The sequence below is a fragment of the Sugiyamaella lignohabitans genome, chromosome B (assembly GCF_001640025.1).
Source record: "Sugiyamaella lignohabitans strain CBS 10342 chromosome B, complete sequence".
Classification (NCBI taxonomy): Eukaryota; Fungi; Ascomycota; class Dipodascomycetes; order Dipodascales; family Trichomonascaceae; genus Sugiyamaella; species Sugiyamaella lignohabitans.
The window spans coordinates 3,798,981-3,811,961 of record NC_031674.1 but is presented as its reverse complement, the minus strand read 5'-3'; the positions used below and the strand labels follow the sequence as shown (position 1 = coordinate 3,811,961).

The following is a 12,981-nucleotide window of genomic DNA, read 5'->3' as shown; positions in this document are numbered from 1 at the left end:
ATTTACCAGATATATAAATAATCGTCGCGACATACTTCGCTTGTAGCCTTTGACTTTGCTACCTCAGCTCTGAGCATAGGATGTCGATTCAAGTCTTTGGCAATCTCACTAAATACTTCACCCTTTTCATGGATCAGTTGAACCAAAATAAGCCTAAAACTTGTCGACCGCTCCGGACCCATTACTTGTAGAGGGATGTAAGCTGAATCAGGTCAACACAAATGCATCCGTGGAACTCGTACATCAGGGAATGTAGTATGGGAACGGCTGTGAATGAACCACCGTTGGCTGCCACTACAGAACATTTTATGGAAAACCGAATAGAGATCAGTTGGAGAGGCAACTGAGTATAATTGAAGTTCTGAGATCCTTTTAGTCTTAATATACTATATTGACACTGTAGTGTAGGGGTTGAAGCCATAGGTATTGAGATGTTGCATATTCGGAATAATTTACCCCTGAGCCCGGGTGCACAATCCTCCCTCCAGGCCCGAAGCGGAAAATTAACTAAGGATGGTCTCATAATAAATATCCATATTCTAATAATCTAGATATATACAAATAAATATGGACCATTACCTTAGAGTTTTCACATAAGACACTGGTACGCCTCTAATCATAGACTAAAGTTATTTAACTCCCACATCCAGCATGGCAAGTTCCGTGTACTGGCAGACGCATGTTGCAGCTGTTGTACACAACCCCTGTCGTGCATTTTGGTCCACTTATGTTGACGTCTAAGTACGCTTTCGGTGGAAAAAAAGAGGTTCGTTCCACCACGCGTTCCGTGGCGCACCACACGAAACTTGAATGCTCGCATCGCAGCACCCAAAATAGTCCCGCCTAATGCAGCTAATTAACCACAACCTCTCCAGACATCGTAAAATAAACAACATTGACAAGAGGCAGATATACAGACATAACCCTCCGCAAGGAAAAGCCCCATTAGCTGCCTGTCGCTGTATAAACTAAAGGGAGCCTTGGCCATAACAAACAGGTTCGCAAGTTAGTATATTGGATATTATTGAAAGTTAAATTATTGAGCTAATTTATGACAGAAAATTGAATACTCGGGAAGGGGGTAGGTACATAACTGAACAAAAACGACAAGTAATTCATTGTTTTTTCTTGGCTGTTTGGGGCCAATTTGTATCTTTTCAGTACTAACAACTGAGAGGAAGAGTAGGATTCAATTTGTCCAATCCAATTTGTTGAGGATCCCCTGCTTTCAAGCGGCATCAAATTTAGTTGAAATACATATATGAGTTTTTGGGCTGGTCATGAATTGAGAAGTGTAGATAGGAGAGAAACCGGAGTGAATCAGAGCAGTTCTTAGTGGTATATTCCTGCCATGTCTTCAGTAGATTCAGGTAAGTTAGATGTTCTGGGACGGATCAGTCAGTCAGAAGTCACTCCATGACTTTATTAATTCATCAGAAACCATGATGGGACAGCTCTAACATTATTAAAGATTTATATGGGTTTTTAGAACTGCCGGAAACAGGCAAGCCTGGTATGCAACAGAAAAGAGTTACCTCAGGATCGGATAGACATCCGTCCTCTTCTCTTCCGGTCTCGTCGGGCAATGTACCTAAAAGGCCAGCTGCAGACGTCATAAACCAGGTTCATAGAAGACTGTCTGGAAACACTACTGTCAATGGATCGCCTAGCTCTATCCCCTTGCTAAAAGTTTCTACCAATGGACCCAGCAATGGACAAGGTCGAAGTGTTAGCTATTCGGTCTATAATGATCACCGTGAAACTGTTCCACACGACGTTGCTAATCAATTCAGGCCTCTTAATAAGGGTCTTCGTGGCGGCCAGAATATAAGAACTCGTTCTTCTGTCGTTGGTGGGGCACATGTTGATGTGGGGCATGGTCAGTCCCAAACTCCTCATGTGAGTATTCAGCAATTCAGCTCTAACAATCCGTTTCGCATGGAAACAAATAATAAAGGGCACCCTAAGATTGCATCCCAGGTATTCGTTAATCCAAAGTCAAGACGACGAAGTACACTACTGGGTCAAAGCAGAAGGGATACCCTTTTACTGGATAGCAACATTTCACCGAACCAGTACAATAATCTACACAGACCTCAGGAATCGCAACACCAGCAGAGTCATTATCAGTATCAGCACCATAGAATTCATAATTCCTCGCAAAACAGCACTGGAACCAGTACATATGCGACGCCACCATCTGGATCTTACCCATCGATCTCATCACGGCGCCCTGACAGGATGTCTGTAATCCAACAGTCGCCATCGCATGACTTTCAGACAGCTGCTACATCTTCAAATCAAAGCCTAAAGCTACCGCCTTCTATTAGAAGGCAATCTCCAAGAATATCTCTATCACCAGGACCGAGCGGCCCCAGGAGACTCGGTGAGCCGGTTCCGCCAGTGCCACCAATCCCAGATCAAGTTAAAACCAAAGCGAATAGCAATCGTGGCTCAAGTTCGCAATCGTCGGGAATGCAGAATCAGTACATGTTACAACCAAAAAGATCATTCAGCAGTGACATTGGTGGTCGCGCAAGGCATGATAGAGCAAAAATAACAAGCTCCATTAGCATGAACAACTTGACATCGACTGATGCTGAAGGTAATACCAGCCACTCGCCGATAAAGTTGGGGACACGGTCACGGTATGCTTCTCAGGCAGTGAACGAATCATCTATCGATAGATTATCTCAGTATGGGCAGCCGTCAGAACATCATGATAGATATAAGTATTCGAGTAGGCAGCAATACATCACAACACCAGCCAGTCAATCACAGCTGGGTCCACAAACAGTTCCCAGATCGCAAACTTTACCTGATATTGCAAGATTAAAATTAGAAACACCAACAGAGTCCAGTCCGAGAAACAGTCCAGGGCCGAAACATCAGCTGAGTGCGAAATCGCCGTATCGCCCCCTCAATATGCCTGCAGTTCTTCACCCTCGCCCGAGTGATAAGGGTCATCCAAGCACGGGCACCCCGGATCTCAAACCAGCGCAAAGTAAGACGGTTATTGGTGAATACTCTATAGCCACCGGCAACAACGTTACTACACCTATTGGAACACCTCCAGCAGTTGTGAGCAGTACCCAAAGTATTCGGTCAAAGTCAACTGCATCCAAACAGTGGTCAACTCCAAGGTCGAATGGGCAAGCAAGTGTTGCAGCCACAAGACGTATGCTACTCTCGCCATATGAAAATTTCAAAAGAATTTCCCAAATGGAGCTCTTGGATGGTTCAGCGACATATCCGCCAGAACCCCCTGCGTTCACTCCATTAGGAGATAGGTTAGGAATTGAAAAACCTGCTATCAATATGACAGAAATTAAGGCTATTATGAGGAGTCTAATAACATCCAAAAAAGACTCGGAAGATTCGAATAGGGAGATAATCAAGGAATTGCAGGCAAAAGGTGAGCTTATTGTTGAACCTCAGACGCCAGCGATGGCCTCTAAGTCTCATCGCCTGAATATATATGAAAAAGGAGAGATCCTTGATTTCCGTCATGTATATTACTGCGGCCAAGCAGCTGGCAAGAAAATAATTGGTGACGTTCGCCGTGGGGTAACTGGGAACTTTGGATTTGATGACGACAAGGGAGACTATCGAGTTACAATCGGAGATCATATTGCTTATAGATATCGTATTTTAGGTGTTCTTGGAAAGGGGAGTTTTGGTAAAGTCTTAAAATGTGTTGACCATCGGAGTGGTAAACTGGTTGCATTGAAAATGATTATAAACAGAAAGAGGTTACATATGCAAGCACTTATAGAAGCCGACCTTTTGAAGTCGTTGTCTACCTGGGATCCAAGTGATAAATACCACATGGTGCGTTATCTAGACCATTTCAGTTTTCGCGAGCATCTGTGTATCACCAACGAACTTCTTGGTATCAATTTATATGAACTGATAAAATACAACGGTTACAAGGGACTGCCACTACCACTTATTCGTCACTTCACACATCAAATTCTCGAGTCATTGGCATTTTTAGACTCAAAGTCAATTATTCACTGCGACTTGAAGCCTGAAAACATCATGCTGTGCGATTCTGATAGTGGTAAAGTGAAAATTATAGATTTCGGATCGTCATGTTATGAGTCAGAACGTGTCTATACATACATTCAATCAAGATTCTACCGATCCCCGGAGGTAATGCTTGGTATGCCGTACGGAAGGCCCGTAGATATGTGGAGTTTGGGGTGTATTATTCCTGAATTGTATACGGGTCGTCCTCTATTTATGGGAGATAATGAACAGGAGCAGGTTGCCTGTATAATGGAAGTATTTGGAATTCCTGACAAGGCGTTGATTTCGAGATGTGCCCGTAGACGGCTTTTCTTTGATAGCCTTGGAAAACCAAGATCTGTAGTTACAAAACGGGGTGAGCAAAAGCAGGCCAGTTCAAAGAGTCTAAAGAACGTACTCAAAAGCGATGACGCTGTTTTTCTTGATTTCCTATCCCAGCTTCTCATGTGGGATCCTAAAAGACGGCCCCGACCTGAACAAGCTTTGCGCCATGAATTCATCAGCGGAAAGTCTAAGCGAACCATTTCTTCCTCATCCTCAGCTTCCTCCTCGAATATCAAAAATTCAAGCAGCAACAATTCATTGTCATCAATTGCATCTGCAGCTACCTCTATTTCCAGCTCAACATCCGCGGCGACTCCTGTAAATACAATACCTGCCGCGACCAAAAACCCTATCAGGCAAATCAATCGTGCAAATGGACTGCAACAACCCATCATTGCCACAGCGTCGTCAGCTCCCCCTAACTCATATTATATAAGACGAGCCTAGCATGCTCAACATCAGAGCTCGTTAAAGTTTGCATTACTGTAATATTGTTCTATAGAATATAATGTTACTTTGTTCTTGTTTCAAAGAGTACCTAGGTGTTTAGCAAAATTGTTCAAGGAAACCCAATCGAGTTCCACTCCCACGAGATGACGAGATGCATCGAACAGGCTAAGCATCGCAGCTTATGCAGAACCCTGCATATCTCAATCAATTCGTGTTGTAGTGCATCATGTTATCAATGGCCACACTACGCACAACACTTTTGTTGTTTTCCCTTGAACTTCATATTAATTGCGTGCCTTCACACAATTGATAGCGTGTTCTGTTGTGTAATTCACAAGTCGTTCACCTCAGTGGTAGACTTCATTCTTCTCGATAATCCGGCTGTATAGTCTCATCTCACCCCTTCCGTGTGATCTTTGAATAACACCTTGCGATCGGATCCAAATATTCGGATATTTAGGCTTCTTGAACACGCCACTTTAAACTTCTGACTACACTTATTAGGTTCCAAGTGGTTTCTTTTTTTCTAGTAATACCGTTACTATTCGGAAAATCTCCACTCCGCTCATCACAGCGAGCTTACCTTCTGCAATCTCGTGATTGGGCCGTGTCCGCCTGTCTCGGTTCTTCCCCGTCTTTCCTCGGCTGGTTCCTGTACTTCAAATCTCCCATTACCAGAAGACTGGCAATTTAACCTAACCCAAGATGCATGCTAACGGCTTCTCCCCTGTCTTAAATATCCCCACTCCACCGTCTCAATCGAGCGTTCTTCTTATTCACATTTCAAGTGTTCGTAACAAAAGTCACGAGCAGGCAAAAGTCGTTAGTCGAACGGTTAATAATTTTATTATAGCGTCACTCTCGTCAGTTGATCTAGATTTGATAAGAAGCGAGGCATCGTTGTCAGATTTAAGTCGGTCAGCTGCGATCTCGACCCCCACTCAATCCAGAAATCTTCTCCACACGCACGAATTTAACAGCAATTTGAGTGGTGCAACACCAAAAGAATTAAAAACACATTCCTCGAATTACTACAACCCTCGATATCTTATTTTCCCAGCTGTGATTGACAAAATTGTCCATCGTATTAAGCTAACAGCGGTCAAGTCTCTCAAAATGTCGAAACCCGGTGATTACAATGCATTAGCAGAGGCTATTCGTAAGATTATACCTCAAGAAGACTACGATGATGGCTCCATAGGACCTATTCTTGTACGTCTTGCATGGCATGCATCTGGCACTTATGACGCTGCCACTGGCACCGGTGGTTCAAACGGTGCCACCATGAGATACTCACTTGAGGCCAAGGATAGTGCCAATAATGGGTTAGAGCATGCTCGTCGTTTTTTAGAGCCTATCAAGGAGCAATTTCCATGGATTAGTTATGCAGATCTGTGGACCTTTGCTGGTGCTGTTGCTGTTGAATATATGGATGGGCCCAAAATTCCCTGGAAGCCGGGTCGCGTTGATTATGTCGACGAGAAAAATGTGCCACCAAATGGCCGCTTACCAGATGGAGCTCTTGGACAGGATCATTTGAGACAAATCTTTTACCGTATGGGATTCAATGATCAGGAAATTGTTGCACTTTGCGGGGCACACAATTTGGGCCGTACTCATGCCGACAGATCTGGCTTTGATGGACCATGGGTGCCCAATCCTACCAAGTTTGGCAATACCTACTATAAGCTTTTGCTCCATGAAGAATGGACATTGAGCAAGTCTCCTGCGGGTCTCCCACAGTACTACGATGCTGATAAAGAACTTATGATGCTACCAGCAGACTTCTCTCTGATTTTAGATCCTGAATTCAAAAAGTGGGTTGAAATTTATGCCGAAGACAAGGATAGGTTTTATGCCGACTTTGCTAAGGCATTTGGCAAATTATTGGAATTGGGAGTACGTCGTGGCCCTAACGGGTTGGCCAAGGTAAATGAGCTCGGTAAAATCAATGTTGATCCTGCCAAGATCTAATCTCGCCTGAGGAGATGCAACTCTATCTTTTATTGATAGTCTTAATGAATACAAGTTGATTATTTTTAAATATATAAATACGCTTGGCGATTACCTAGACTTTCCAGGGTTTGATTTAGACACCTGTGCTCCGCTTGTGCATTTCCGAGTTGTCGAAAACACACAATCGCTGCTGCATTCGTTGCCTATCAATATCGTGTTCCCCAGATTTTGGGCAAGGGTTGCAACTGCGGAAATGGCCGCAGCCGAACGCCCACTATCTGACAGTCCCCACAAAGCAAGTTACCGAGATCCTGTCTGAGAAGGAGAGCAGAATAACACCTGTAACTGATATTAGGTAATACTAGACGATATTCACAGGTAATTTGATAATTCAACGGTCAATAGAAAATTTCTTTTTAGGAAATATCGGATTTTTGACAGTTTACTCTCTTAGGCTTGGGTGTAACTCGAACTGCTCTGAGTGTCAGCTCTAATCTGACTGCGATCCACTTCTACGAATCTGAGTAATAAGCATTAAGCTGTTGCAATTCATCCGCTATGCCATCCTTGTCAAAACTAGCAGGCGATGCAGTTGTCGCTTACTCCTCTAACAGAAAGCTCTTTTCCCGAGGGATTTATGCTGTATTGTTGGTGTCGTTGGCAAACCGGGTTCGCATTTCCATCGAAGAACAGAGAAATAGCAGCGTCTCTTCAAATGAGAAAGCAGTTTCTTTCTCAAGCAAGCAGAAGAAAAAAGTAGCTGTAGATAGAGTATTTTTCAAACGACTCTTACGGTTGATACCTATTATATTTCCGGGTGGTTTGAAGTGTAAAGAATTCTGGTTGTTGGCAACTCAGACTGGGTTCCTAATTTTACGTACAGTGCTATCTCTATACGTAGCAACACTTGATGGTAAGCTCGTATCTTATCTTATCAAAGGCAAAGGTAAAGAGTTTTTATTGGGCATCGTCTGGTGGATGGTTGTAGCTGTGCCAGCAACGTTCACCAACTCAATCTTACAATATCTCCAAGGTAGTCTTGCTCTTAGATACAGAACAAGACTTACGGAGCATATATTAAAACAATACTTACCTGATTCGGAAAATCCGGTTTATTATTCTATTCACAATTTGGACGACCGAATCACTAATGCCGACCAACTTATCACAGTTGACGTGCTACGATTTGCCACAAGCCTTTCTAGCCTGTATCCTAATCTAGCAAAACCCTTGCTAGATATGGTTTTATACTCTTGGAAACTGTCTAGGAACATTGGCGGAGAAAACCTGTTCTTGATTGGGTCGGCTATTCAGCTCTCGGCATATGTCCTAAGGGTCCTGACACCTCCATTTGGAAAATATGTAGCTGAAGAGGCACAATTAGAAGGCGACTACAGATTCCAGCATTCGCGGTTGATTGAAAACTCAGAGGAGATCGCTTTATATGGTGGTCATCATGTGGAAAAGACTGTTCTGGATAAGTCTTACTTTACATTAATCAAATATGTTAATTATGTGCTACGCAAAAAACTTTATCATGGGTTCTTGGAAGATTTCATTATCAAATATTTCTGGGGGGCTCTAGGACTTACTTTATGTGCTATTCCAGTATTTTTTAAAATTCCAGGAGGTGCCGGTCTGGTTGTCGCCGACAGAGCGCAAGGGTTTGTAACAAACCGCCGTCTGTTGCTCAGCAGCTCTGATGCATTTGGCCGAATAATGTTTTCATACAAGGAAGTAGCCCAGTTGGCTGGATACACTGCTAGAGTCAGCTCTCTCCTTGATGTTATGGACGATATAAACTCAGGCCGGTACGACAAGAACCTCGTATCTTCATCCGAATCCTCAGCACAGAGCCATGAGATTACTCTGCGGGGACAGGGTGAAGTTCAACTTGGTCCTGATATTGTTTTTCATGAAGTTCCCATTGTTTCTCCGAATGGTGATGTGCTTGTGAAAAAGCTATCATTTTCAGTCAAACAAGGCCATCATCTCCTCATTGTGGGACCAAATGGTTGCGGCAAATCATCTCTATTCCGAATATTAGGCGGATTGTGGCCTGTTCATGGAGGCTCATTAACTCGACCACCATCCGAAGATATTTTTTACATTCCTCAAAGGCCATATCTTTCTCGTGGGTCCCTTCGGCAACAGATTATTTATCCCAACAGCGAAGCAGAAAATACCGTTTCAGATGAAGAGCTCTTACAGATTTTAGCAATAGTTCAAATAGACGATATCGTGCAATCTGTAGGAGGCTGGGATGTTGAGAGGGAATGGAGAGAGGACCTCAGTACTGGTGTTCAACAAAGAATAGCAATGGCGCGCCTCTTTTATCATAAGCCCAAGTTTGCAATTCTAGACGAATGCACTTCGTCGGTAACTTTAGATATTGAAACCATTATGTATACGCATGCAAAAGATTTAGGCATTTCTTTGCTGACGGTTTCTCATCGATCGAGTCTGTGGAAATATCATAACTTAATTCTTCAGTTTGATGGAAGTGGTGGTTATGTTTTCACTGACCTAGATGCTGAGAAGAGACTCAAGTTGGAAGAAGAGAAATTAGCACTGGATATGAATCTTCGTCGCGTACCTGAATGGGAAGAACGTTTAGAAATGATACAAGCCTTGTAAATAACTATTTGTATTACAATTAGAATATATCGCTGCTGGTACCTAACAGATAAGCATACCTCATTCCTGAATGAGAACTGTTCAGGTAGAAAAACAATGGTCATAAAACATAAAATAAACATACATAAATAAAGATTAATTCTTTGCGAACTAACATCATGCCAAAACGAGGCCCCATCCAAGGTCATCCATAATACCTGTCCAGGGCTCATTGCGTGCCCAGCATTCTTCCATTAACTGCTGAGCTCTGCTAACTTGGCCAAAACCAAACCTTTGCATGCTATTCATACGTTCTCGGTAACGATCTCGCACCTCGGGGTCAGTGACCTCACATGCCGTCGTGAAAATGGGAAAGCTCATGCATGCCTCGATAGAGCTTCCAATAGGTATGTTTTGATCAAGGAGGTCGGTGATCATAGTCACAAGTTCTTGTACAGGAGCCGAGTCGGTAGTCAGCTTCAATACCCGACGGTACAAGTGGATCAGTCCGGAATAGCCAAAAGTAAGATTCATAGTTGCTAATTGGAGCAAAAGAGTGTGTTCATGTTGGTTTATAAGATTGGACCCTTGCTTAATACGCTCTTTGCGCCGCAACTCGCCAGAGGAGCAGCACGATATCAAAATCTTACTAAGTTCAAGACCTTCCGAAAGAAGATCTGAATTTTCAGCATTATACGCATCCAGAGTAAACTCATGAGGATTTTGCTCAAGAATCCTTCTTCGCTTCGCTAAGCTCGACACTTTTGAAAGAACTGGGATTAAATTGAGATCTATACCCAGAAGAAAGTCAATGTCTGGGTCACCATTCATCAATGTACCCAGTGGGGTTGAGGTACTGATAGGTTTACCGTAGAGATCCTGACTATAATGCCTTTGCTGTGAAAGGTTCCAGTTTGGTATGCTCCACAATTGAGACACTTGCTCATTATTTGTCAAAACAGATGACGCACTGCTAGAACTAAGTGCGCCAATAACATCAATATAAGCAAACACGCGTATAAGGAATGAAATTACCTCATTATTAGAGACATCCTCGTGTATCACACGTAAAGGTTGCGGACCATATGACTTGTTATTGCTGTTCGGAATAGCCGCCGGGGTATATGAACCTATATTTTCTTGTGAACCGGTGAGGATGCCACCCGATAAACTGCTAGCAATGCCTCGTGCAACTACGATCTCTCGAGCGCCATGGAGGTGCGTTTTCCAAGACTCTTCTGCAGCTGATGATATAATAGAATATGAGCTTAGCATAATAGCAGTTGCCAATGTTGTATCACTGAGTGCTTCTCTCTCATTTTCTAGAGAGTGTGTCAAACCATCAAAAGTTCTTTCAAGAAGTTTGCCAATCATCTCAACTGGTTCCGGTTGATGCAATATTTTGGCACGATGGGTTGCTGCATATGCTATTATCAATGATAAGATATGTGGAGTGTTGAGGGCCAGGCGGGGCAGGACTATTTTGAAGGGGTTGTTATTATAAAGTTGAGGAACTGGAACTAAGGCATCAGCAGTTACGTCAACGAAGTGATAGAACAAATCGCGATATACAGGAACTTGAATTAAGATATCAGGTAGAGGGGTCAGCCCTCGAGGTATCGTAACGATGTCACTTGTTCCATCACTTTCTTCAGTACCAGTATCACTTGGAGTGGTAACAGAATCATCAGTTAGAGTCGATCCAGCATTTGATTTCCGACCATTTAACAGCGATTCCACCAGCCTCCTGTTAGTATGGGCAGTTAACGCCCTGGACACATAGCTAGAACCGTTATGAATATTTCTTGCTGGCACCTGGAGAAGAGCATTCCTGTAAGACTGATGATTAGTGTTGGAAGGGTTGGGATTGGAAAATGCGTGCTCACTAATTATAAAGTCGTCAATGAATTGTTGATCTTGCAGGAATGTATCTTCTTCAAGTAATCTATTCAATGAATCCAAAGCACTCAACTCAGGAATAAACCGTGGTGGTGAAAGTGCAATGTCCTCGTCATCAATCCCTCGGCCCAGTTTAGGTGTTGGTTGGTCAGCCGGGGTGCCCAGTTCTGAATCCGCCCTACCTGATGGACGACTTTGGATGATAAAATGTCCATTAGGTATTCCAGTATCCATATGCGTGATTGTATTGGCATATACTCTGGAATTCGTATGACTAAAGTTTTGAGAAGGCAGGCCGGAATTCAAACCGCTGTTTTCCGTGGGAGATTGCGTAGACCCATAATCTAAAAATGGCAGGGACGGCATAAAGCGGAGATTCTTATTAGCTTTGGGTTCAACAGTAGCTACAGTTGGTGTTGTTTCCAGAGAAATATTCGTATATGATGAACTTACTAGGGAAGAATCTCTACCTTCCATATTATCATCGTTCGTTGGCCTTAGTCGGTCTTTTTTCGATTTTCGTTGGGAGGAGACGTTGTATTCCAAAATAAAAGATCCACTACTAACTGGTTTCTGTTGAGGAGTTGGCTTGAAAATCAAATCGATATTTCTGATATTGTCGTTAACTCTTTGTGAGGGTCCACCGTTTATCTGATTTGGTGCATCAACTTGGCCGTTGAGAACTTGGTTCACATTAGCCGGAAATACACTATTCGTAATAACAGAGGAGACAAGCCGTTCGTCCTCAATCTCAAAAGAGTTTTCTGGCCCAACCAGTTTACTTCTTTCTGAAGGTTGGGATTGAAACTCCAGTTCGCCAACATGTGACAACCTGGTTCTTTTCTCGGCTGACCCCGCATTACTGCTGATATCAATTACCGGCATGGCGCCAGCCTTTCGTTTCGATGGTCTACCTCCCCATGATAACTTCAGCGAGTAATCGCAATACACGTTATACTTTTGACAGCTTTTGCAGGTCGGTTTCTGCTCGTCGCACTTGATCTTCAGTCGTTTACAATTGTGACAGCCCCCCCTGCTTCTCTTCCTTACTGGTTTGACAGTGGAATCAGGGTTTGTCGACATTATGAATCTGTTATTTTATTAGCCATGGGTCCTAGTAGAAAGCTTAGCTTAAAGAAAAACAGATAAAATGTATTGAAAAGCCAAAATTTTTATTATGCCCAAGGTAGATAAGCTTGTCTGATTATATATAGTTGTGGGATAATAAGCTTGTAGATACAGATCCGATTAACCATTTAGGAAAATACCCTTAACCTAATATAAAACTGTGATGGCAAGTTTCGGAACAGGGTAATATTAGTGAGACACTAGTGAGACAACCAATAGACTTATCATCCACCACACTCACAAAGTTGAACAATACCATATATATACTAGTTTTTTCTCAAGGAATTGCAAGTATACTACAAAGAAGACTGCCGGGCATAATGTTGTACGATCACTTGTCCGGGGTTCTTTTCACCCTTTGACGGGTTGTTATCGGTAAGGCTGTTGGGAGAAACGGTTGATATGCACCCCTCTGTAACACTAACTAAGTTAACGTTATTAACTGTTGTAGATGAGATGCGGCCACTGTGCAGAGAGATCCTCACCCGAACAGGGTTTTTCTAGCTAACCGGCCGACAATTCTTAGGCACCGCATGCAGGGCAATGAGAATAGTAATTACAACAGTCGCGATAATC

The 12,981-nt window shown here is 43.0% G+C and overlaps 4 protein-coding genes across 4 annotated transcripts; 3 read left to right on the top strand and 1 right to left on the bottom strand.

Annotated features, from left to right (window-relative positions):
- Positions 1-1,515: 1,515 nt before the first annotated feature.
- Positions 1,516-4,803, top strand: YAK1 (serine/threonine protein kinase YAK1; the record flags this gene model as incomplete). Its single annotated transcript, XM_018880288.1, has 1 exon — positions 1,516-4,803. The coding sequence occupies one exon, from the start codon at positions 1,516-1,518 to the stop codon at positions 4,801-4,803; it is 3,288 nt and encodes a 1,095-aa protein (XP_018738121.1).
- A 708-nt stretch (positions 4,804-5,511) lies between these two features.
- Positions 5,512-6,780, top strand: CCP1 (Ccp1p; the record flags this gene model as incomplete). The annotated part of the gene is made up of 1 exon (XM_018880287.1): positions 5,512-6,780. The coding sequence occupies one exon, from the start codon at positions 5,512-5,514 to the stop codon at positions 6,778-6,780; it is 1,269 nt and encodes a 422-aa protein (XP_018738120.1).
- A 960-nt stretch (positions 6,781-7,740) lies between these two features.
- PXA2 (ATP-binding cassette long-chain fatty acid transporter PXA2) lies at positions 7,741-9,399 on the top strand (the record flags this gene model as incomplete). The annotated part of the gene is made up of 1 exon (XM_018880285.1): positions 7,741-9,399. One exon carries the CDS (start codon positions 7,741-7,743, stop codon positions 9,397-9,399), a length of 1,659 nt encoding a protein of 552 aa, XP_018738119.1.
- A 156-nt stretch (positions 9,400-9,555) lies between these two features.
- Positions 9,556-12,162, bottom strand: AWJ20_3278 (putative RNA-binding protein C3H8.09c; the record flags this gene model as incomplete). Its single annotated transcript, XM_018880284.1, has 1 exon — positions 9,556-12,162. One exon carries the CDS (start codon positions 12,160-12,162, stop codon positions 9,556-9,558), a length of 2,607 nt encoding a protein of 868 aa, XP_018738118.1.
- Positions 12,163-12,981: the final 819 nt, after the last annotated feature.